Source organism: Perca flavescens, chromosome 9 (genome assembly GCF_004354835.1).
Source record: "Perca flavescens isolate YP-PL-M2 chromosome 9, PFLA_1.0, whole genome shotgun sequence".
NCBI classification, from domain to species: Eukaryota; Metazoa; Chordata; class Actinopteri; order Perciformes; family Percidae; genus Perca; species Perca flavescens.
In genome coordinates this window covers 30,810,140-30,837,676 of record NC_041339.1, presented here as the reverse complement: position 1 = coordinate 30,837,676, position 27,537 = coordinate 30,810,140, and the positions used below count along the sequence as shown (strand labels likewise).

At 40.2% G+C, this 27,537-nt stretch overlaps 1 protein-coding gene across 2 annotated transcripts in view; it reads left to right on the top strand.

Moving 5' to 3' along the window:
• The window catches only part of fnbp1l (formin binding protein 1-like), a 58,744-nt gene that overhangs the window by 5,203 nt on the left and 26,004 nt on the right, over window positions 1–27,537 (top strand). For both annotated transcript variants that reach the window (XM_028586739.1, XM_028586738.1), the window contains exon 2: window positions 26,794–26,909. In XM_028586739.1, the coding sequence (XP_028442540.1) occupies window positions 26,794–26,909 (116 nt within the window). The remainder of the gene's footprint in view (window positions 1–26,793; window positions 26,910–27,537) is intronic.

Below are 27,537 nucleotides of genomic sequence, written 5' to 3'. Positions count from 1 at the left end.
ATGAGAGGATTCCTGTTGCTTAGTAGGCCAGTAGTCTGGTTCTTAGCAGGACACAGCGGGTGTGAATGAAGTCATGTTGAAGCTGAGGGCACTGGCCTGGACACGACAAGCTGTTATATCCAGTCTAGCCAAGCTTTTCAACTCTGTGTGTGGTGTGTGTGTGCGCGTGCGCTCGGTGGGGGTTTGTAGGTGTAAGTAACAGAACATGTTTTCAATCCTGGATGTGTGACAATGATTGTGCCCAGATTACTTTGTGCATGTCCTGTGTGTGAGGGCCGATGTCTTTCTTAATTAACAAAATTGTGCTAACACACATCTCCAGGAGACGGGGAGGAAGATGAGGATAGAGAAGATGGAAGGAGGTGTGAGAAAAGAATGGGAAGAGAAGAAGAAAGCTCAAAAAAAGGATGTTTAATGAGAGCAGAGAAGGGAGATACTTTCATATGTTAAGAGGAGGAGGTGCAAGGCCCATGCACTGAGAGACGAGTAGAGTTTACAGACATAAAGGATTAATGATCCCGGTGGAGAATTGGCTGCTGCAACAGTAACAGGATACATCAAGAATAATGATGCAAAATGTCAGCAGAAGCTACTGTACCAACCGGAGTTTCCGTTGTCTAGTAATAACTGGCGATTGACCGAAAAAAAATGCTGAGGAATGAAAATTCTTATTGTCTCCGGTCAGAATGACCGATGTAAATAATTTCCTCTGCACAATTTGAATTGTGTTAACATAGACTACGGTGATTTTCATATCTTTCGATCTGTTAAAACAATAAACTATTGTGTTTTAAATTTATTTTTTAAAATGACTTGCTCTGAATGAATGCAGGAGTAGACTACCATAGATATACAAACTACAAACGGCGACAAGCAAGCGGGAATGTCAAAGCCCAAGCCATGGCGAAACAGGGATATATTGCAAATGACTTTATAAAGCCAAGCAGCATATATAAAATATATTACGCCAAGAAATTGCCAGCGAGGAAGAGTCGGCACCAGCTACAGCCCCTCTCATTAAAGGACAAGTCCGGCTCAAAGTGAACCTAGTGGTTTATAACACGTGTGTACCGAGTCGGCCGTTCTCTGGGATTTGTTTTCATGCTAATCAAATGTGACCAGTTTTATCGCAAACCGCTAATTAGCTTATAAAGCTAGGTAGTCGTTGGGGCAGAGGGTAAAGTAAAAAGAAATTGCTATTTCTATACCACTAACAAGGCTCAAATTAGCACCACACTTCCACGTAGCATAATGAGGGGCCCTACATGTAAACTGAAGCATTGAGAACTTTGTAAGTGTACAGACAGTTTATTAAAAAGATAATTATAAAGACAGTACCGTTCATGTATACAGGCGGGCACCATCTTGGGAAAACAGTCATGACCGGTCGAACAACGAAAGCCGGGCTTGAGCTAGGTTTCTGGTTGCACGGCGTTTGTCGATTCGGTACACGTGTTATTAACCCCCTAAGTTCATTTTGCACCAGATTTGTCCTTTTTAATGTCACAAACTCACATTCCCATGATGGCAGCCCTCTGCTGTTACGGAGGCTTGACTTTCTCAACAGCCTGCGAGGTTCTTATTAGGGATTAACCTGCGTGATTCCCGTCTGCTCAATATGAGACCCCTGATCAGAAGAACTGAAAACACCTGTGGGAGTAATAGTGGTAGTAGTTAGGGCTGGGCAATTTGGAGAAAATCAAATATCACAATATTTTTGACCAAATACCTTGATATCGATACCGCAACGATATTGTAGGGTTGACTTATTGGTGCTTTCACAAAATATTTACACAATGAGATTTTTGATAAATAATCATCAGTAATGTGGATATAATGACTAAGTGGGGAAAGGCAAATAATAGAACAGTTACAACAGTCTGGTAAGTACAGAAAATGACATCACTTTACTGTAATGCAGCCTTTAAAACCAGGAAAACACTTATGCCATATTACGATATCAGAAATCTAAGACGATATCTAGTCTCATATCACGATATCGATATAATATCGATATATTGCCCAGCTCTAGTAGTACAAAACATTTCGTCTCAACAACTGCCAGAAAACGCTTAGTTATGTTGTAACCTAGGTTCTCTGAATGAAGAGACTATCTCTCCACTATACATATGGAATAAGTAATGTATAACTAGTCATGCAGGAGAGAAGCCAGTCATTTGAGTTTATGGCAAAACCTTTCAGTGCTGGGTTTTCATTTTGTGACTTTCGTTTGAATAAAGGACTATTTTTTTTTTCTTATTTCTTCATTGAAGTTTTCTGTAAAATAGTGTTCAAATCTCGTCTCGATCTCGTGAACCCAATCTCGTGTCTCGTCTCGTGAGCTGGGTGTCTCGTCACGCCCCTAGTAGTTGTACAGAAGCAGAGCTTAGAAATGACTCTTACTCTCGATTAGTAATCAATCTATAATTTTGTTTTGGCAAGTAATTGTAGTCCAGGTGTAAATTCTCAAGAATGTAATCAGAATCTGATGAATGGTGTTGGCAGTATCACCGGATGACATATGGACAAAGGAAGGCCGTGACAAATGAGTCAATTAACTACCAAAAGGAAGAAATAAATGATAGAATTACCAATCCATAGTCTTGTGAATTTAATTATTTCATTCTGTGGGACTAGTACTACACACACAAACAGAGTTGCTGCCTTCTTCCTCTTTGTTGTTGTTGGACTCTGTCCCCAATGCTTCTCTCCCCTCCTTCCCTCTCTTCCTGCCTCTCATCCTCCCATCGCTCCCGTCCTCCCTCTGGATGCAGTCACAGCTGTATCCACCCAGCCAGCTGTTTGGCTGTCATGCTCTTCTTGGATTCAGACACCATCACACCTGTACGCCTGTCAGACCACTGCAGTGACCCTGGATAAACCTGATTTCTGTCAGTCTAAACGAGTCAGTGCGTGTTGTATGCCCTGGCTTTGTGACCCTCCTCACAATCAGGGCTTATTGTTGGTGTGATACTTCTTTTTGTGACTTAAACTCTAAGAATGCTATATGGCCTCATATTGTCAAATTGTGTCATGAAACTTCCCAAAGTGGCTTGAATGAAGCCTTGCCTATTCTTAGATATTTGACTGTCGCATGTATTTTGAACTTGTGGTTCATTATTTCCTAATACCAGTCATAAAGATATATTGTTATCATTGTTGACAGTTTCTATCTATTGTTGCAACATTTTCCATTTCTTTTCCGGGAAGTACAAACTGAGTCACCAGAGACCGAAACGGTTCCAGACGGCTCCGATTCATGACTTGTCTATATGCAGGGTTTTGGTCAGCGTTGCAGCTGCAGTCACTGTTTGCTATCTTCCAGGAGTCAGTCTGTCTGTCAACTGTTTATTAGTCAGTTACTTTATTAGCCAGCGGATAAAAATGCAGGCTTTAAGGACACATGGAAAATTGGAAGATGTTGGGAATTTTTCTGGTGAATTTTCCCTAGATTTCCAACCCAGTCATTACACTAAGCCTCTGCTGGATGGCTATCTGCTGTCAATCCTAGGCCTGCTTGTGTTACATGCTCACAGGCAGTAGTAAAGACGTTATGCTGATGGCATTCTTGTTTGTTAGTAGGGCTGGGCAATAGATTGATATATCGATATCGTGATATGACACTGGATATCATCTTAGATTTTGGATATCGTAATATCGTGATATGACCTAAGTGGTGTCTTTTCCTGGTTTTAAAGGCTGCATTACAGTAAAGTGATGTACTTTTCTGAACATAACCAGACTGTTCTAGCTGTTCTATGATTTGCCTTTTTCCCACTTAAACATTATGTCCACATTACTGATGATTATTTATCTAAAATGTAAGTGTGAAGATATTTTGTTAAAGACCCAATTGTCAACCCTAGAATATTGCCGCAATATCGATATCGAGGTATTTGGTCAAGACTAATGTGATAGCCTATCTGATTTTCTCCCTATCGCCCAGCCCTATTTGTTAGCCCTGTTTATTAACTGCGACACCCACTAGTTTGATTTTTAAAATATTTATAGGAAGAGGGTTGGGCAGTATACAATATATTGCCATACTGTTTATACTATGGTATAAACTATGTCTATGTATCCCTTTTTAATATGTAGTTTTAAGCCATTGTTGGTAATGCTGCGAATCAATGAGCAGAACTCTTTTTGGGAATATTGGATTTTTATGATCCTTTTGCATCAATAGGATGAATTTTAAAAGTATTCAATTCACTGAATTGGTCAAAAACGAAATTTTCTGTCTGGTAATTTCATATGTAATGCAATTTCATATTATGATAATGTGTATTGTGATTTAGTAAATATTATGGAAACTCCACTGAGAAATTGTAGATGTCAAAGTAGACCAGAGACTGTATGGAAATTACATATACCATGATAGAGGTTTTTATTGCACACTTCTACAAAGAAACCACATTCTTAGTTTGAATTGAGTAAAATGTTATCCAGCCACAAGGATTTCTGTAGATGATTGATAAGGTTAACTTTATTTGTTTTTTTTTAAGTTTTTACAGAAAAAAAATACTTTTTTCTCTAATTCCAGCTTTTCTCATGTGAATATTCACTGCTTTTGTTTTCCTTAAGTGAAAGTAAATTGAATATCTTTAGGTTATGTACTGTTTGTTGGAGAAAACAAGCACTTTGATGACACTACCTTGGGCTTAAGGAAACTGTGATGGGCATATATATATATATATATATATATATATATATATATATATATATATATATATATATATATATATATATATATATATACACACACACACACACACACACACACACACACACACACACACACACACACACACACACACACACATCACCTCCTTACTGTAGCATCCCCTTTTTGCTCCCCTGGCTAATTTCTGTTGACTGAAATGGCATCGAGACAAATGTTTTTGTCGCAGCTGTGGACCGTGTGGGTGAACCTGCAACAACTTATCCAGTTGGTGACGTGGGAGCTAGATGTCCTCCAGCTGATGTCCTTTTGTGGCTGTGTACTAAACACATCAGCTGACTGCCAAACCTGCCCACCTCAGCCGCACAGATGCTATCTGCTCTGTGGACTGACATGATACCAAATTACTAAAAGACAAACCCCTGCAGAGAGATAACCTAAAGAGGCCTACTCAAGACAAAGCTTTCATTGTGCAGCACAGTGTCCTGTAATTGTTGGTTCAGTTCCATGTTTAGTGATCTGGTTCCCTGTTGCTACAGTCCCATTACTTCCCTTGGCTACCAATGTTAGCGCATGGAGAATAAGTCAAGCATGAATGAACGAGTCGAGCACCTTTTTGTTCCCCGTTTGTGTGTGTTCGTGTAAGTAACTTCCTCTCCATCCTTACGCTAGCACTTTTCATCCTCCTCTTCATCCCCCTCAACAAACCCTGCCTCTTTTCCCTTGGGATCAGGCAGAATTCTCCAGAACTTTTATAAAAGGGTTTCCCACAGGCCAAGATAGAAGTCTCATTTTAAATGTTTTAATGTCACGGACCCTTAAATAGACTTTTGTGATGTGAAACTGCTGTTTGGAAAGGTTTTCTCCCACATATGGGATGATGTTTTTGTTTGAGTTAAACTGGACATAATGGTGGTTATTTTTGCATTTATTTGATTACTGGTTTATAAAGTAAGTAAATAAAACCTCTTTCTAAAACGCTTTTCACAGACGTACTGTAAGCCACAAGTGCCCTGTAAGTGCCTTACAGGGCATCAAACTATAAATCGAGGAATGTCTGTGCATGCGTGTGTCTCCTGCATATTCAGTACAGCAGCAGGGGCAGGGAGTTGCTGCATCCCTAAAAGGTTCATTGATTGCGGTTCACTGGCTGTCTTGCCAAAAAGTGTTCATCCGCCAAAAACTGATTGCTGTCTACTTGCAAATCGAACACAAAGACATGGTAGATGGACGCCCTCTCTCCCTCGCCCGGACAACATTGCTAGCGGCTTCTCCGGCAGGCTGAGCCAGGCTCCCTGCTCCCCCCGCCCGAGCTACATCACTACCTGGATGTGTGACGGATAGTCGGAAAAAGGGCACATACCAAATCTCTAAATGAGTCGCCGAGCCACGTCTGATTGAACTGCGCTTATAGTAGGATTGGGCGTCGAGAACCGATTCCTACTTGGAATCGATCATCGCTTCCCAGTTTAATAAATGCAAGTTTTGATTTCTGAAGTGGCCAGGTGCTTGTTGTGTTACAACCTTGGAGCACAGTAAGTAGCGCTCTAGTGCGGCTTTATTTTACATTGAAAAAGCTGTACAACTGCAAACCACCATTGAATCAAAATAAAAAAAAAAAATCCTCTTATTTGTGAAAATAGGCATGTGACCCGTTTCAGCTCCACCCCTCAAAGAATCGGAATCGAGAATCAATAAGAACCGGAATCGAAAGGAAGAATTGGAATCAGAATTGTTAAAATCCAAACGATGCCCAACCCTAGCTTATAGTTAGATAAAGTTGTGTGGGAAAAATAGTGGGAACATTACCTTCCCTTTCTCTGCTTTGCCCGCCCAGAGAATTTGACCCACCCATGAAAGAGAGACATCATGGCTGTCAAATGAGCAAAGTGGCAGTTGGTCAAGTCCACACCCCCACCCTCCACCTTGTCCCCCCCCTCTCTCCTCCTCAATAGCTACAGACACAGAAATGGCACATCCTAAGGAAAGCTCATTGTGGGACTGGCTCTAGTGGCTGTAATTCTGCACCAAGGCTGAATTTCGGGAAATAGACTTCAGATACAGTATTAGGGGACCTCTAAGGTCTATATAAAAGAGACTTCAGATACAGTATTAGGGGACCTCTAAGGTCTATATAAAAGAGACTTCAGATACAGTATTAGGGGACCTCTAAGGTCTATATAAAAGAGACTTCAGATACAGTATTAGGGGACCTCTAAGGTCTATATAAAAGAGACTTCAGATACAGTATTAGGGGACCACTAAGGTCTATATAAAAGAGACTTCAGATACAGTATTAGGGGACCACTAAGGTCTATATAAAAGAGACTTCAGATACAGTATTAGGGGACCACTAAGGTCTATATAAAAGAGACTTCAGATACAGTATTAGGGGATTACTAAGGTCTATATAAAAGAGACTTCAGATACAGTATTAGGGGACCACTGAGGCCTATATAAAATCATCCAAAGAGCACCATGCCATGGGACCTTTTAAGAATCCACAGAAACAGCTGACAATAAGGGTGGAGGCAGAGCCTTCTGTCGTTTAGGTGCTATGGGCTCAAAAGCTCGATCACTACAGGTCTTAAGGTGCGTGGATCAGAGAGTAAATTTAACATATTAGACCTTAGAGAGCGAGCTGACGAATATAGAAGAAGTAGCTCAGCCACATATGCAGGAGCCTGACCGTGCAATGCTCTGTACGTAAGAGTGAGAATTTTAAACTGTTAACGTAAATACATAATTGTGAAAAATGCCGGTCACAATTTCCCAAAGACATCGACAATTTTTTTCTTTTTGACAAAAGACCCAAATCAAAAGATGTTTAGTTGACAAACCTAACTAAGACAAAAGCACCAAATTCTGTGCCAGCTAAAACCAGCTAATGTATGGTACATTTTTGCTTTTATAGATGACAATGAAGCGATTATCAGAATTATTGTTGATGAATTTGATGTCCACTCATTCAACAATCACTAATTGACTAATAGTTCTTCTAGCACTAGCTCAGGTGACCCATCAAAACATATACATGAAAACTAGAATTCTTTCAAGTCTCCGTGACTGCAGCTGCATATCAATCCCACATGGGGTCCTGACCCCAAAGTCAATATTTGTCTTTTTACTATGGCCTTCCAGGAACCATGTTTAAAGGTTGTTGTAGGTCCCAGCCCCTTTGAGCTCATGTAACAGTTGGCATTGTGTACAAGCGATAGAAAAGCAGTTTTACGACGCTGCCGTATCGGACAGCAGAATTTATTTGTGGTGCTTTTTTTTTTTTTTTTTTTTTTGTTTGTGGTTGATGCAAAGTGTATGTATAGGGAAACCCTGGCTTTTGGCAGGAATTTACCACAATGCACATAGCATAAATACAGACATCATGTGCTAAAGGAAGTATATACATGGGATAAGCGTAACTAGGAAAGCTCCACCCCCTCTCCTTTCACTCCCCTCCCATCTTTCCTTTCTCCGTCTCCCTCCCTGTCTGACATACAGCCTGTTTGCATACAAGCAACAATGCTCATTCTAGCACCATAGGACTTTTCTCAGGCTGTTTATTTTCAAAGCCCAATAAAACTGCTACGTGCTGCTCATTTGTGCGTGCGTGTGCGCACACACACACACACACACACCCACGCTAGCTGCTCAGCATGCAGGGTTTCCGGTTACCTTGGAAACCTGTCCATAAAGTACACAGTGTACCCCCCTGGTTACCGCGGGTACCCCAGACCATAATATGTCAGGTAGTCAGAGTGCAGAATAAAGGATGTTACCACACTGAACAGCAGGCAAACTCTGAGCAGGTTGGTTGCCCCTGTTGTTAATCAGAAACAAAAATCAGAAAAATGTTTGCCTTTTTATATATATTTTTTAGATGGATGGATGGATGGATGGATGGATGGATGGATAGATGGATAGAAAAGAGATGGAATTGTAAAGGATTTGTTATCTTTTTCTTTGAGTAGGTGGAAACATTTTTAATTAGTTTCCTGACAACCTGAGACTTGTTTTGGCTCCAATTTTTTAAATCGGCCAACTATAAACTACGAGAGACTTGAGGGAGGAAATCTTTCCCAATGCGACGACAACAATAGTCTCAAACAAGCTTCAGATTTCTCCAGTCTCTCGTGAGCTCATTTAAACCCACTTTGTGACCCACTATTGTCTCCCAAAGCGGTCTTTAACAAAACACTACTTTGTGTTTTTTTAGTCCAGGCTTGCCATTGTTCATTTAATCCCTCTTAATGTTTGCAAATTGTTACTCAGGAGTACACAACACAAACACTGTAACAAATGATCGGTCCGTGCTCGTGGCTGAAGAAGAGCTGCAGAGATGTACTGTAGCAGTAACTAATAGTAATGCTAGTTAAGGTAGTAGCATTAGCTAGAAAATGTCTAATTTCAATTCCAAATCATTTTAATATTATTTTTCAGGCCTCAATAGGTGAACAGTTTAACAGTTTTGGATCCAACAGTGACTCACTGGAAAGGTACTAAATGGCCCATTTAACCCAGTCCCAGACAGTCCCATCTCAAACACTGTAAGACCACAGTAGTTCAGCTAATGACAGCAGCACAGTAGTTGTACTACACCCAAGTTTTCACCTCCTATCATATATTGGTCATATGATTTTGAGTTAATGGTTAACCCACATGAGACACGTTCACAGCAAGTCCTTTGGGAAAAATCAAACCAAGACCATGCAGAAGATTCTCGGTCAGCGTGTCACATAAGGTCAGACATGTTCAGTTACTCCCTGCAGGAAGTGAAAGGGCATCTCTACATTCTACACGCTTGTTTATACCGTGGTAAAGACTTATCTGAGGAGGTGTTTCCACAGTTATTGCAAGCTATTTAAATGGAATTTCTGTTTGGATATAAGGGAACGTTGTAGGGAACATTCTGTTCCACGAGATAATGGGACATATTTGATGGATTTTCTTCCAATTAACACACATATTTAAAAATAGATTTAGAGTAGACTAGATAGTCTGTTAACTACAATGTTAAAAGAATAGTTTGACATTGTTGGAAAGGTGCTTATTTGCTATCTTGCAGAGAGTTAGATTGATAACACTCATATGCTGGTTAAATATAAAGCCACAGCCAGTTAGCTTAGCTTAGAATAAAGTGTAGGAACAGGGAGAAACAGCTAGCCTGCCTACCAGCACCTCTATTAACATATAATATCTAGTTTGTTTAGCCCAGACAACTTGTCCTTTAACACTTCACTTTTTTTATATGTAGCCTTTTCCCTATTTTCAGTCTTTATGCTAAGCTAACAGGCTGCTGAAGGGCATCTTGAGTGGACAGATGTCTTATTCAACTATTCCTATTAACCAGCACATCTCGGCCGGGCTGGGGACTTGTGTACTGAGGCAGTGATATGATTAGTCTGGAGTATAGTCACTTTACATATTTAAATTAATTAATTTTACCTCATCCTTGCTGTTCCTCTGCTATTCACAATTTAAGCTGCAAGTAAATGATTTTAACATAACCTAAAATACAGATTTGTGATTGTTGATGCCGGATGGACTAAAACCGATGTGATGTGTTCATTGCCTAAAAATAGTGCCAGCTGTCAGCACCCAGACCAAGTGTCATAGCCTACAGTCAACCGCACTAACCAGCATGAACACTGTGAGGAGAAGGTGTCAGGGTCAACACACACACACACACACACACACACACACACACACACACACACACACACTCGCACACAGCTGGGAGCCAGAGATACCAAACCTCGACTGGTATTAGCACTTGAGTCAGGGGTAAGATAAAGCAGGGAATGCTTTGGCTTTTTTTCTAAGATGAATGAGCTGTGTGTGTCTGTGTGTGTGTATACACAGGCATGCACATATGCTCTGATGACACAGCTCAATGAATTGTTGAACAGATACAGTAACTATCACATCCTGCCCTTTCATATTGCACCCACACAGGAAACGCTGTGGTTAAGTGTGTGTTCGTGTGTGTGTTCTAATCCTCATCTCTCTCCTTGCAATTTTTCGTCTCTAGCTAAGAGACACGTCAAAAACCTTTTTGCAGCAGCTCTGTAAATTTTAAATTTTTTTTTGGTTGGGCCTGACGGTTGATTTCATTTGTAAAAATTAATATCTATACTGTAGACTTATCAACTTATAGGTTCTGGTTCGGGACGCCCAGTATTTTAACCAAGTAGCTTGTAAGAAAATAAGGTGCGAAAGTATGTGGGCTGCATGATCCTTCACAGCCAACAAAATATGATTATTTAAAACTTTAGTTGCCTGGAAGCTAAACTTAATTAGATTCCATAAAAGGTTTGAAAGGATTCGAATATAATACTATTTTTTTATGTATATAATACAATACTGGCTTCAAATTCAATAAAATTCGGTCACACTGTAACCCTATGTATGCAACTGTCTCGCTATCCTCTTTAGTAGGGATGGATGACGGCAGGATTCTATCAATACAACTACTTTATCGATTCTCTAATTGGTTCAAACATTCAAACGGTTAACCAAATGCTTCAGTCAAACTATTCTGCTGGTGGATGTGTGTTGTTCTGTTGTAAGGCTTAAGCTCTTTCTGAGGCTCTGAGCCAACCTGAAGCAGTCCCATAAAACACACACCACTGGCCTCAACATTTCATCAGCTGTCCGCGCCCAGTGTTTATTAAACACAAAGTCTCAGGCTATCAAGGCTTTTAACTTCAAGGTGCTCTAAGCGATGTTGGGTGACGTCACATCTTGTTGACGTTCAAAGTATTGTCAAACAAAACGGAGGTTAGCTCGGCCCTCCCTTCCGTACTTCCGTGCACTAACCCCCCCAACCCTCACCCCCAAGTCCTTCTTGTCGGTTATTGGCTGGAACGCTGTTTGTTATGTTTTCGTGGTGCAGGTTGGCACACTTTGTTTTTGTTGGCGTTTGTGGAGCCTGGGCTGTCTTCAGATACTGCGCTTTTTTTACAGTGTGTTCAGGGGACAGGCAGCTAGCAGATAGTGAGGAGATGTTTGCTATATGTCTGATATGAAATATCTACAGGTCCTGTGACTGTATAGCCTCGTTGCTCCTGTATGAGCTGCAGTGAGACTGGCTGTTGATGGGTCCCGCTGCCATTATTTGTTTGAAGTTTTACAATAATGTCACAAAACTGTCAGACTGGAGAAATGTCAGTCAGCAGAGGTTCAGAGTGAGACGCTGTCGTCTATTACTATCACTAGTCCTCCGTAGTGAGGCATAAGCAAATATACCATGGAATATTGATACTTTATAATGTATTGTGCCTTAGTTTAAAAATGGTATTATTGTGACAATGTTGGTAGAAAAAAAAATGAGATTATTTTACAAAAAAGACCATTCACACACAATGCTGTCCAAAAGAACAGGGTTTCCTCTGTTTCACCACTTTAGATCAGATGGTGAGCCAGGAAATCCGCTAGTCGACCTCCGTGTCAGAGGGTTGACACTCTGCTGTTAGCCCTGTGAGCTAAAAGATTTGGCTCACTTGTTTACCATGAACAACACCGTATGATGATATGTTGTTGTTAAAAAATGGCTATAACTTGGGAAGACTTTTCAGATTTCACTGACTTGCAAATTAAGGTTAGAGGACGAGGTTGACTTTGTGGATAATTTTGATCCCTTTTTCTATTTGGACAGACAGACAATTGAATTTTTCAGTTGGTGGAATTGTTGGATGGTTTAGAGAAGACTGTGGGAGAGTTTTGGATGGAAAGACAAACCAAGTAGTGGTTCTCATGCGAAGCAAAGACAATAAACAACATTGCTTCTTGTCTTCTCTGAACTAATGTGATTTGATGCCAACATTTTCCCTGAACATCACCGTGATGCCACATATCAGCTGACATAAGAAGATGTGTTACGTTAACTGTCATGGAGCAAGCATGTGTTGGTAACATGGTTAAGTGTTGAAAATAGCTTGAATCCTGTGCTTGCCAGGACACGATCATATTGGGGTTAGATTAATTTCTTTTTAGCTATCCAATCACCTGTCTCTCTCTCTCTCTCGCTTAACCAGTCTGTCAGGGTGTGTGTGTGAAACGGCAGCAAAGCAACACAATAGAAGGGATCAGGTTGCAATGAAACCTGGCTAGCTAACCACAGACAGGAGTGGCCAGGTTTGTGTGTGTGTGTGTGCGTGTGTGCGTGTGTTCGTGTGTTCCACAGACGGGTAGTAAATAGTAACTGTATCGAGTCAAACCCTCGGTTTTGGGAATGGGTGTCGGTGGATTAGGATTGCCTCACGAGTTATTTATGCTGTCTGCAAATCATTGAAAGACTTAACATGCTTTTCATGCATAATTACTTGGAATAAAGGCCATAATGTCTTTAGCATGGGTAAAGGTCTTTAGCATGGGTAAATGTCTTTAGCATGGGTAAATGTTGCCTCATGGGCCAGACACGTTGCAGGCGACGGCTGCTCCTTTCAATTAATCTCCATTGGAACAAATGTTAAGAGGTGAATCTTTCGTGCAAAGCTACACACGATGCACAATTGTGTCTTGAATTGTATGCCGATGCACGTTTACATACATACTGTGTTAAAAATGTCAACAAAGATTTGTATCTTTTTTTTTTTCTAGCAGTGCAGCAATGAAAATTTGACTTTGTCTCCAATTTTTTGTGGGACTATTTACAAGGGCTAAGCAAGTCATTTTACTAGGAGAATCTTAATATTTCTCGCATCCAAGCCAAGATGATCATATTTTCAGGGCAACAGTTGTCCACATCTGTTACAAGACACACAATCTACTAAAGAGATTCCTCAATTGCCTACGACCGTGGTTTCCAAGTGTTTTCATGTCAAGGACCCCTAAACTGACAGACTTTCCACTTACCACTGGCTTACGTTGTGTAGGCCAGTGCAATGTAACGCAGGCTGCATGAGTTGTCAGTTTTTGCGCCCCTGGCCTACTGTGTGTCCCTCCCTTTAGAGACTATAAATATTGTTTATACAGTGCTCTAATCTTGCAGTGGGTCATTTCCCTTGATGAAGTTTGATACTGTTGAAGATATGAAGCAAAGTTGGTGTCCGTCGCAATTTGACATTAAAAAAAAGTGTCCACACTTTGATGTATATTTGTGTTCTTTACTTTAATTCAGTACTGCCAAAACATCCTAGAAATCCAAGCAAAATGACCTGATTTATTCAGCTAATTTCACACACAAAAAAGATGTTAGAGAGGTTAAAGCGTAACTCTCGCCAAAATGCAACCTAGGGTCTTTTTGTGAATGTACCCGAGTCACACTTTAGTTTAAAAGCATAATAAGAACGGAAACGCCACTTTTAAGATTGACCGTATTGTCGTTTTCGGTCACATGGCCTTTTGAATGGGAAAGCTAGGGGCACCACTATGATCGCATCAAAATTACAATTTTTAAAACACTAAGAAGGCTCGACACAACCTGAAACTTTGCTCGAAGTATCACCAGGGGCTCTACATTGTTGGTGTACAGAGTTTACTAAAAAGAGGTTTTGAACAACTCACTTTAGCAGTTGTTGTTTACGCTATCCGCCATCTTGTCAGTCAAAAAGTGTCGATCTCCGAATGCGAATGAACGGACTCCATAGGAGGAAATGTCATTCTTATATGAGGCTCCTTTTACAACTACAAGGTCAATATAGTTTTTCACTAACGACAAATTATCCGTGCAACTCACAGCTACAGTGAGTTGTTAAAACCTTTCTTTTTAGCAAACTCTGTGTACACAAACAATGTTCTCAATGCTGGAGTTCATGTGGAGAGCCCCTGGTGATACTTCGAGCAAAGACTCATGTTGTGTTGAGCCTTCTTAGTGTTTTAAAAATAGTGATTTTGATGCTATCATAGTAGTGCCCCTAGCACTCCCATTCAAAAGGCCATTTGACCAAAAACGAGAATACGGTGAATCTTTTAAAAGTGGCGTTTCCGTCTTATGTATGCTTTTAAACAAAAGTTTGACTCTGGTACATTCACAAAAAGACCCTAGGTTGCATTTTGGCGAGAGTTATGCTTTAAGGGCTAAGAAAACAACGTAGATTGTAGTCAAAGCAAAATGATGGTCATCGACAGGTATTGTTGTCTTTGAACATTGTGAAGCACATTGGCCTACATATGGAATTGTTTATTGTTCTGTTTGTATGAAAGAAAGCCCTCAAGAGAACTGTATGCATGCATGGCTGTGCTGCAGTAACCGTGTTAATTGTGGTAAAAGAGGTCAGATGAGGGAGTGTCATCCATGTTTATTATCCACACATGTGCACAGTGTGTCTCCCTTTCTTCTCTTCTCGTTAACCTGGTGTCATTCTTTCCACAGTCAGCAAAAAGCTTGTTATGCATCGACTAACTTCTGATTGGTTAAAGTGTGACGGTCACTGATTTATGGCCGGATCGTAGAGGGCAGCAAGACTTTTGTCCTCCTATACCTGCACGTATGATATGTATAGCTGTGACCCAACATGGTCTGTTTTTATTTACTAATTATAAGTATATGAGAGTACAGCAATGCCACTAGGCAACATTTGCTGGATGACTTTTGCAGAGGCCGACTCTAGTGCTTATTTAGTGGAACAGAGTCCCACTGTGGCAGGGTTGGGTTAATGTTTGACTGACCCGTCTCCGACTCGGACACAGGCAGGTTTTGTCTGTGTTCATTCAGAAATGGCTTACTTATTTGAGAAAATTGCACCACAGCCAGAAATATTAATATATATGTGAATATATATGTTATGAAAAAATCCATCCAAGAAATTGGTAAAAGCTGCGATTTTTCCAAAAAGGCTTTCTCGATTTAATAGTTTGATTGACTGTATAAAATGTCAACAAATGGTGCCCATCACAATCACCTGAAGCTCAAGGTAATGTTTGAATTGCTTGTGTGACCAACACACTAAAACTAAAACCTATTCCTTTATTCAGTGATTATGTCAGAAATTACTCCTCAAATTTAAGAAGCTGAAACTAGAGAATGTTTGGCCTTTTTTGCTTGATAAAGACTTTAAAACTATAAATCACTTGTGCTCTTAAACTGTCAGATTTGTTTTTTTGACCAACTAATTAGTTGACTAATGGTCTCAGTGCCAGACCAGAGTGGTGTACATTTGAACTTTTTAAAGATACAAACCAGAAGATGGACTTCCTTCTCTGTTTCAGTCCAGTTACAAAAGGGAAGACAGAGAGAGAGTCATTGCTGACATTTTCAGCCAACATCTGTTACAACTTTCCAGGTGCCAATCAGTTTCAGTGTTGAAATGTCTGTGTTTGAGGTATTTATTAGCAGTTGCAATGTTTTTTCCTTCTGCGATCCTTTTGGCTTTTTAGGAAGGAGTTGGCCTCTTTTTTGATGTTTCCCCTGAGCTGCGTTTGCTGGCACACAATGAACACAGGTTCCTGTTAAATCGCCCCCCTGGGTGTTTGACTGGTCCACCCACTTTAGAAACTCAAAGCACACATTCCAGTGGAGAGTCTGTCAAGAGACATTTCTGTAATACAATATTTGCAGTTCTGATACGGTTTCTCAGCTTTGACTTTGTGCTGATACGGAGTATTTGTGAGCTGCACAGCTGTTAGCGAGGTGTAAATCAGGGCTCTATTTGGAATAATCATCCATCCCAACAGTAAACAATACACAGGCTGGGAAATAAAAGCTTCAACTATTACATAAGAGGAAGAAACACCCATATATTCACCTGAACTGAACCGTTTGAACTGATGTAAACAAATGTATTGCCTGATTGAACAATAGCTGGAACACCTAGCAGGAAACCCCTTTGACTCCTTCGGTGTACTCTAGGATGCACACATAAAAGAAGCATGATAAAGTTGTAATGCACTGATCAATGGATGTGAGTGGAGCCAAACACGGAGTCATAGAGTGACTGTCTGCAGGAGGGAAGCAGCTCACTGACTCAGAGCCTACAGTGATCCATGAGACTTACTCTCTGAATCATATTAATCTGATAAATCTATCTTTAATTTGAACAACCTATGAATCACATAGTTTCTCTATTGCTTGTGTGTATAAGCAGTTTGGTCTGTTTATGTAGTTGCAAATATGCAGTAGTTTCTGTTTCTGCAGGGGATGTGTGTGTGTGTGTGTGTGTGTGTGTGTGTGTGTGTGTGTGTGTGTGTGTGTGTGTGTGTGTGTGTGTGTGTGTGTGTGTGTGTGTGTGTGTGTGTGTGTGTGTGTGTGTGTGTGTGTGTGTGTGTGTGTGTGTGTGTGTGTGTGTGTGTGTGTGTGTGTGTGTGTGTGTGTGACAGTGTAAACAGCTAATTTTAAACTGAAGTAATTCAATTACAAACACTTCTACAAAGGTGGGTCTAGTTGCTTTGAGTGCCAGTTTAGCAAAATGTAATGGCTATAGAATCGCCTATCAGCAGTTAAAAGACTTTTCAAAGCAACATAAGATGTTTAACAGAACTCAGTGGTAAAGCAGGCAAACATATACTGAGAGGTTTATGCCTCGACGCAGAAGTCCAGGTTTCGAATCCGACCTGTGATGATTTCCTGCATGTCTTCCCCCTCTCTCTCCCCTTTCTCACCTAGCTGTCCTATCAAATTAAAGGTGGAAAAGCCCAAACAAAAAAATTTATAAACTTGAAATGATTTGTCTAAAGATTGCAGGTGCAACATAGCCAAACCAAAGCAAAACCGATCGAATTTTGCCAAACTCGGACAACTCCATAGCATGCTGTTGTAGATTCATCTTGCTCTTGTTTCACACATTGTTCAGTAGCACTTCTTCTCTGTGATGATGCTTATTTCCAGGTTTGAGAAATTGTGCCATAAACTTGGAAAAACTGCAAGCAGAACACTTCCTGTAGGTGCTTTTTTTAAAACGGCAAATGGAACAGTTTGTCTTTAATTTTGGGTCTAAAGCTATATTTGTACATTTTAACTGCAGTATTGTTTACATTGTGCTGACACAGTTTAAGCATTTAGCAAACCTCCAACTCCCAGAATTGGGTTAATGGGAGAGGAGGGCTCTCTATTGAAAAGCTCTCTGGGGGAACCAGTGATCAAAATACTGAAACTGGCTGTACCTCCTGCCTGCAGAGCAGTGAGGGAGGTGAAGTCAACAGTGTGCCAGTGCAGTGCTCCTTTCTGTTTTGCCCATAGATGGAAATTGGAGACAACAACCTTTTTTAGAAACCCATCCAAGTCTATTCAAATCCAAATGCTCTCAGCAAGGAAAACAGAGTGTGCATGCGTGTGGCTCTGTAATATACACAGGTATAAACTATGTGTGTATACCTTTAGCTTCTACTCACAGTTCCAATAGATGCAGGCCAACTCTTGTTTTGTCAAACCAACAGTCCAAAAGATCCCAAAGATTGAATACCATTATAATCAATGTCAAACAATAAATGATGTATTTAAATTGCAGGACAAGCAAAAAAACTAACATTTTCATCTTATTTTATCCATGAACGATTGATTTTTCCGAAACTTTTCGGCAATATCGATTTCTTTTCTTTTTTTTTTTTTTTTTTTTAATAAACGTTCAAAAATATTCATGTAAGACAGTGGTTTATGTTGTGTTTAAACCCCCTATTGCTAGATGGCTATGCTGAGACCCACCACTAGTGTCCTTGCCTAACAGTTCCTAACAGTGCTTGACTTTTTGCTAGAAGCTAACAACGTAGCTATGGCTGAACTTTGGCCTACTTTAGCATATAAACATTTGATTTTCTGTGTACTGAATTGTTTACCTAAAGTAAACTTATTTGACTTTTATGAACATTATATCTTTTTTTCAAACATTAGTTTTTCTAAAATTATACTTAAAAAGAATCACTGTGAACTCTAGCCTTACGCACAGTATCGGAATATATTGCAAAATATTGAATCGTGACCCATCATGATACGTATCGTATCGCCAGATTCTAGCCAATACACAGCCCTAATTAATATTGTGATTTAAAATGAATGTATGTGACGCAGCTTTTTATCAATATCATCACTTACCTCTAGCTTGATATCCGCTAACCTGAACAGATAATATCAACTCTAGTTGGTTGGAATACTTTATTATTGCATCTATGTAACAAAAAAACGTTTACTAATAACACTAAAACACACTTAAATCGATTAGAATAATCTAAAATATTACATAAAAACATTAGTTTATAGTTTGTGATCTATTAAAATCAGTTTACATTAACATTATTTAATAAAATTTTGTGTGTTGATATTCAGACGTAGACCAAAATAATGTTTATCTCGCATAGATGCCAGGCCTGCTCTCCTGTCCAATTTCCTTCGTACTTTCCTCTTGTTTTTCTTTCCTCCCCAATCAAAATGCCACTCTTCTCCTCCCTGACACACACAAATACTGTCTCATCCACCCCCCTCTCATTCCTGGAAGAGACCTTATTTTTCTGGTTGTTTTCGAGGAAGATGAACACGGATAGACGCAGTAAACACACACACACACACACACAGACAGAGCCCGGGGGTCTTCAGAGTGATGCCAGTGTTTTAGACAGGTTGACATTCCCCACTGTGTGTGTGTGTGTGTGTGTGTGTGTGTGTGTGTGTGTGTGTGTGTGTGTGTGTGTGTGTGTGTGTGTGTGTGTGTGTGTGTGTGTGTGTGTGTGTGTGTGTGTGTGTGTGTGTGTGTGTGTGTGTGTGTGTGTGTGTGTGTGTGTGTGTGTGTGTGTGTGTGTGTGTGTGTGTGTGCGCTCTGCTCTGGAATGCCACATTGTGTAGTTAGTCTTTTGTCCGATACAGCATTTTCTATGCTAATTAACCTGCCTTCTCCCATGGAATGCACACAGGCCCTCTGGCTCTTTGATTGGCTGGGGAGGGGCTGTCTAGCCGACTGATTGGTTAGCAGGGTGCACAGAAAACTGTGGGATCTTCACACAAGGGCGTCTTGAGCTCTCCTCGTCTGGGAGCTAAATTACTAATTTATTCTCTCACCCTGAGATCGAAAGCCCATTACAGCAGAGCAGTGGCTTTGTCAGTGACAACCGCAGCGGAAGTAGAACTGTGACCCATTTTTGGGTTTGAATCTGGGAAGCAAACAAATACTATTGTCCACAGGTCACAGTGGCATGTGATTAGGCATGGGCCCATATACAAATTGTGCTCTTGAAAGTATTTAAACCATCCGTGTCGATATGACCTTCGAAATATCTTTGGCATTTCTCTTCTTCAGTTTCTTGTTTTCTTATTGGCCCAAATATACACAGATACCAATATATCCTAATGAGGTTAAAGTTGACTGATGAACCTGCTCGGCCGAGTCATCATAGCTCTAGCCACAACGGTCGCAATGAAAAATATTTCGATTCATAAATCAATATATAAAATGTAAATTAAATGTGGTGATTTAGTGACTTGTAGTATTTGAGTGACTATGATCTATACTACAAAAAAACATGACATTTGTTTATTTTTGGATACAAAATTTGTTTCTGACATTCAATCAGGATATTTTTTTTAAGATTATTTTTGGGGCATTTTAGGCCTTTATTTTTATAGGGCAGCAAAGCTTTTTTATTAAGTAACCATTTGAAATCAATTACCCCAAATTTTATAAAACAATGTGTAAGAAACCTCTATAACATCTTGTGTCCTTTTGAAATGTAGCAACCCGAACAATGTTGTAATAAATGTCTCTGCTGTCTGCTTCTGCCATCCAGTAAGTCCTTCCATGTCCACGGTTAACAGTAAAGGTTTGAAGCGTGAGATTTAGTGATCTATCTCGGAGAGATGTAGATATTAAACCAGATTGGATATGCATATTACCAGCCGACCTGCGTTCAAACCCTCACCTGTGGTCTGAGCTCTGGGTAGTGCCTGAAACAAAGAGTACAAATGCTAGTTTTCTCAATCCAGTACACATTGTACAAATGCCCTAATGCTCTGTGGGGAAGGGTGTGTTGTTATTGTTTTGTTTGTGAAGGCATTCCTCCCTGTGATTATGTGACAGGATGTTGTGTTGCTGCTACTGATAACACGCCCCTTGGTGCACCTTTCTGCTGCTGTCAGAGATCACATCTGTTATTTTTGCATCCGCATTATGTAATATTGTACTTTTACTTTGTACAAATTTAGAAACATTTTGAGAAACTGTGCTGGACCAACTGGTTAAACTATATTATACTATATTTAGCATTTGAAATTGTCATTCATTTTGAACATAGCATGTTTGTAAGGGTTTCCTTTTGCTCTGCTCAATGAATAACTAAGTAAACCGAACGATTTACTAAGTAGAAATTTTTGTTTACATAACTTTTATGTTTATCATTTTGGATGCTGCAGTGGACAAAGCTGGAGTTTATATGTATTTGTTTTAACATTACACTGACACAAAGGTTAATCTACATTAAGTAATAATAAATATTTGGTTATCGGCAACCTTTCTTTGCAAAAAGTTTTGCAAGGAAGTTTTTTTTTTCCCTTTTTATTTCAGAGTGAGAGACAGTGGATAGACAGGAAAAGTGGGAGAGTGATGGGGGATGACACGCAGCAAAGGGCCGCAGTTCGGATTCGAACCTGGGCCGCTGCAATGGCCTCAGCCTCCTTACTGGGTGAGCTAGAGGTCGCCACGTCTGAAAGATGTTTTATTTTGAAAAATGACCGGGTTCTCTCCCGTCTCTCACACGTCTCTTCCTCTTGACACATGTCACGTGATATTTACCGCTCAATGGAGCCCACAAACTTGCTAGAAAATGAGTAAACAAACTTCTTTGCAGAGGTCTTTTGCTCAGAGGAAAAGGCCCACGGAGGAGGAGACAGAAGAAGAGCCTACAACTTCAAACACAAAGAAATTGAACAGACAATACCAGGAGGAGTCCCACTTAAAATACGGATTTATCGCAACAGGTGATTCTAATGTGCCAAGCCCGCTCTGCATAATAAGTGGCCACAAGCTAGCAAATGAGGCAGTGGAGCCTTCAAAACTTATTCCGCACATGGAGATCAAGCACGCCGATTTTCTGCCGTGACAGCGATCAAAACAATATAACGGAATAAACTGGACATAAGGAACGCACTTCAGGTGTCACGGTTTCCCGTTGCCCCCAGATGGGACCGTTTGGTTGCACAGAAAACAAGCGCAGGGCTCCCACTGATACATTGTTAAGGTAAATTGTGTTTTGTCATGCATTTTAAATTAGTTTCCATGTGATATACATTATTAGATATTTGTTTTCATGCTGGTCGTATGATTTTTATTTTGTCGTGGATATCCGCCAAAACTTGAAGACCGGTCCGTGGTGCAAAAAAGGTTGGGGACCGCTGAGTTACAGTGCAGGTGTTTTGCGGCAACGTGGGATACGGCGTACAGGCCAGATTGTAGCTCCCGGATTCAGTCAGCTCTGGTAAAACCATCCTCATCATTTTTTCTCCTCCTACTAGCCTACTGCTTCCCCTGCGAGCCTAAAGACCCGGAGCGCAAAGATGTTGTCATTTCCCCAGTGAGCCAGGCTGTGCTCAGCTTGCCACAAACTACAGGATGAGCTCATACTCTATTACTTATTCATAGACACCGTCACACAGGCTGACGCAACCAGGCAGACACACTGGTTACAAGGAGGTGGACGGGCGCGTTTGCAGGCCAGGCCTGTAACAGATGGGCTGGTAGGCATTAAGCAGAGGCAACCAGACCGGCAGGATGCAGATAATAATGGTGGAACAAAAAAAATAGGCATCCTCATAGGTTTCTGTATGACATCCTGCTTACCTTTTGTCACTTTTTCACATCTTGGCTGCATTTTTTTGGGCTTAATCTTTTGTTTTTCATCAACAAAATATGCTTACATTGGCAGCTTGACACTTGGCACTTGTTTGCACCACTGTGAACTTGTTTCTCGCTGATGAATGCTGGCATTAGGCCTTCCAGAGACCAGTGGATGCTGTTTACTCTGCCAGTCCATGTTTCACCCCGTCACTAGTTTGTTTTAACATGCTGGGGTCCTTTTGTTTGTGTCAGTGGTTTCATTTTGTCGGCCTATTCCTTGACTGACGGGTGCTCTTGGATTGCAGGCGTTCTTTTGTTTTCTATTTTTGAATCCATTGAATGTTCTCTTTCAGATCACTGGAAATATGACCCAGTGTTACAGGCTTTAATGGATCACTTATGGTGGACCTCAAACACAGGAAAATCTTAGACTGATAATTAATTGCAAATTTGTTTCACGTCATTCATTCAGCCTCACATTGTGCTCATGGTAGCCAATTCCTTGTTGGAAGAGGGGCTATTATTTTGGCAGGGCAAATGCTACACGTGGGGATTGAGCCATTTCCTCGGATTAAGTTATTTACTCGACAGTTCCTTATACTATTCATATTTGCTGTGCATAAACATACTATTTAACAACGTTCTGAACATATACCGTGTTACTTGCACTATGCATATTTACCTCTCAAAAACCTCACAACTGTTTTTCAGTACTTGTACTCTGATTAATGACAATACAAATTTTAATCTTAAATTTTTGACTAAATTGCTCATCTACTCACCCCTACATATTGGTTGTTTTTCTCAACACACTTTCTTCAGAAACTAAAAAAAGGCAAAAGACAATGCTGCTTGGCATGGCTGTTTGAAAACCTTTTTGTATTTAAAGAAAATGATAACTGAACAAACAACAAGGTCAGCTGTCTCGTATTTCCCTTGGCGACCCTTATTTGCTCCAGTCCATGCCCTTTTTTGTGTTGACACACCAACAGAAAGGCCCAGAGAAGCATAAAGAGTGGTAGCCAGGGTGTCCACAGTAAAAAAATACTAGGTAAATGGCTTATCTCCACCTTTTTAGATGGTCCTGTGTTAACTGAAGTTTTTGTAGTTCAGAAAAATCAATGTGTTAATTTAAGTTGCCTTACAGCCACTTGTGTACCATATGTGTGTCACAATGCTGACTTAGATTGAGAGGAATGTGTTGCTTTCATATATAAAAAAGCTGAGAGTGGACACTATCTTGGTGGCATTTTCTTCAACTTTGTATCAATTCCTGATTTATTTTTTGAAAGTTGTGGTGTTTCTTGGTGGGCAGCAGTGGCCTAAAGATCAGCATGTGGGCTTGTAAATGTAATGATGCAGATTTGATCTCCGGTCGGGCTGGATAATTCAGGGTTAAGAAGCAAATGAGCATCACCTGCCCCTCCCTTATTACCACCATTGTTGTGCCCTTAAACAAAGCACTTAAAGTGCTCATATTATGCCTTTTTGGCTTTCCCCCTATCCTTTATTGTGTTATATATCTTTTTGTGCATGTTATAGGTTTATAAAGTGAAAAAGCCCAAAGTCCACCCCAAAGGGACTTAACATCCCCAACAGAAAACACTGTTCACAAACTGCTCCAAATAGGGGTGGGAGATATTGACAAAAATGAATATCTCGATATCGATATTCAGACGATATTTTTGAAATCCTTCTAGAAGTTTAAAGAAGCCCTGTTCGGAGGCTATTTCGGTGGTTCTCTTGGGAAAATGTACAAGCAAGATGAAATCATAACAATAAACAAAGGGCTCTGTTCTGTAACATATTGCACACAACCATGTCCTTATTGGAAGCAGTCCTGGAGCTGGGACAGGGCCGGGTCAGACTAGGTTCTGATAGTCCTTCTACTGGGCTGTATAGTCCTTCTGACCGGGACTTATGCTGGGATCAGGAGTTGGATGTGATCTGACTGGCCCAGGTGAGGGAGAGGAGCAGTTCTGTGTGCTTTTTTGATGTTAGAGTACACATGGTCTAGTGTGTTCTTCCCTCTAGTAACACAATCTACATGCTGGGAGAAAGCTGGAGGGGAACAGACTTTAAGGACGCCTTGTTAAAGTCCCCTGTATCCCGTATCCAGGTGATCGCGCTGCAGTTTGTTCACTATGGTTAGCAGTGAACCAAACTTGTGCTAACGTTAGCATCGGGGGCTATGTAGACGGCAGTGTTCGGTTTTCATAGTAAATAAAATGGTCAGTATATTACCGACAGGGCTCCAGGTCAGGTGAGCCGTGCTGGGCAACGATCCTGCAGTTCCATTCATTGTGCACAAAAATGCAGTCCTCCGCCTCTGGTCGTGCCGGAGTTATTTTCTCATTCTGCCGGTAGCTAGCTAGCTCGGCGTGCTAGCGCCGACAACAACCTGGAGGGCTCGGTCAGGCTATGTCCTCCGGGATGTTATGAGCCACCTGGAAGGCTCTCGTAACGGCTGTGTTGTATCGTGGTCCTGTATTGATTAGTTCAGTGTGGCTGTACGTACTTGTATAAATATACACCGACAGGAGAGCCTCTGCACGATCGCGCGCCACCATCTTTGTTGACATGAGTGAACGTCATAACGCACAGGTAAGAACTAGTAGCAGCTTACTCTCGTGCGGGACGATCGTGATTTTGTACAAAAAATACAGTCAAACAAACCCCTACAGTATTAAAATCGCTACATATAATTGTTTAGAAGGTTATAGTGTGCGTTATTTGTTTTCTCGTTAACTTCCTTCAGCTCTTTTCATGTTTGGGGGGTCGGATTGTACAAATTATGAAATATTCGATATCCCAATTTTGCATATCGTCCAGACAACAATTTGGATATTATCGTCTAAACGATATATCGCCCACCTCTAGCTCCAAACAGCTCTATGGTAGTCCAGCCTTTACTTCCGTGACAAACGTGCGTCACTTTGTAAAACATGTTATAATGCTAGCTGCTAGCGTGGCACGCCTTCATACTCTGCAACTGACTAGCTAGCAGTGCTGACCTAGGTACTGAGCATGTGCGACACCCAACAAAGATGGAACAGAAGTGGGATGTCTCACTCTGTAGCTAAAACGGAGAGCTCAACACACAGGGTGAAAAGAGGAGCTGCAGCAATGTAGTGCAGTACAACAAAAATATGGTGTTTTCTGAAAATTAAACCATGTAAACCTATTCTGGTACAACCTCTAAATACAATTATGAACCTGAAAATCTGTATAATATTAGCACTTTAAATGACCAGCAACCACCACAGTGGGAAACAAATAGAAAAAAGTCTTGATATCAAGACTATTTTATATCACTATAAATATCCGGAACCTTGAAAAAATGTGAGTGTTGATATGCAGACGTAGAATGTTTATCCCACACAGATGCCAGGCCTGCTCTCCTGTCCAATTTTCTTTGTACTTTCCTTTTGTTTTTCTTTCCTCCCCACTCAAAATTCCACTCTTCTCTATCTATCCTGAAAACACACACACATTGGCACACACAGGGGAGAGCGGTCTAGTCACTTATACATAACTGATCCACTAAATTGTGATGGGATCACATGTTACAGAATATCATCATACATAGAATTATATTAATAGTTGAATTAAGACCTATCTGGAAAGAGTTTTAGAGAAAAGAAATTGTTTTTAATTGCAGTTTTTTTCAGGGCTTTGCGTAATCTTTTGGCATTCATGTATAATTAGTTTGGACCGTTGAAGCTAATTTTCCATCTTGGCAATACTAAATTCTTATATTGATCATAATTTTGGCTCCTTAGGTTAGATATGCATTAACTGAATCTGCACATGGATTCATCATAATTTGTTCTGGATTACAGCATTTGGGTTTAAATCTCGTATGTGTATGTATGTATGTATGTATGTATGTATGTATGTATGTATTCAATTTTATTTATAGTATCAAATCATAACAGAGTTATCTCGAGACACTTTACAGATAGAGTAGGTCTAGACCATACTCTATAATTTACAAAGCCCCAACAATTACAGTAATTCCCCCATGTATGTATGTATGTATGTATGTATGTATATATACATATACATACATATACAGAAATGGAACACTCCTCCCACTGAGTCACTGGCAGGAGGACATGTGTATTTTATTTGTGTGAATAAGAACAGGCAGACGAACTGCTGAGTCATGTAACCCTAGATTTTAACCCCACGTGTCAGAGAGATGAAGAGTTTTTCATCCAGCTGTCAACGCACCTTTTATCTTTTCATTTCAAAATTAGTTTTTTTATGTGATTTTCATTGTTTTGCCAAATCAGAGGCATTCATCAAAATTAAAAATGTTTTCCTCTTTTTTTTTTTTTTTTTTTTTTTTCTCTTTTGTCCTTCCTCCCCTGCCCTCTTCTTCTGCCCTCCATGTTTTTTCTTCTCCTCGTTCATCTTCAGGACCAGTTTGAAAATCTGGACAAACACACTCAGTGGGGCATCGACTTTCTTGAGCGCTACGCAAAGTTTGTCAAGGAGAGGCTGGACATAGAGCAGAACTACGCCAAACAGCTACGGTACACACACGCACACACACACAAACCAGTAAACATGGGCAGATAGACTAACATAGAGCTGGGCAATATGAAGAAAATCAAATATCACAATATTTTTGACCAAATACATAAATTTCGATATTGCCGCAATATTGTAGGGTTGACTAGTGGTGCTTTCACAAAATAATAACACAATGAGATTTTTGATAAATAATCCCCAATAATGTGAATACAATGACTAAGTGGGCAAAGGCAAATAATAAAACGGCTAATAAATTTGCTAAGTTCAGAAAACATCACTTTACTGTAATGCAGCCTTTAAAACCAGGAAAGACAACACTAGTGTCATATTGCAATATTAGGAAATCTAAAATGAAAGATGCCATCTAGCCTCATATCTCGATAGGTCTGGGCAATATATCTATATTATATCAATATCGTAATATGACATAAGTTGTCTTCTCCTGGTTTTAAAGGCTGCATTACACTAAAGTGATGTCATTTTCTGAACTTACCAGACTGTTGCCTTTACCCGCTTAGTCATTATATCCACATTACTGATGATTATTTATCAAAAATCTCATTCATTGTGTAAATAGTTTGTGAAAAAAACAATAGTCAACACTACAATATCGTTGCGGTATCGATA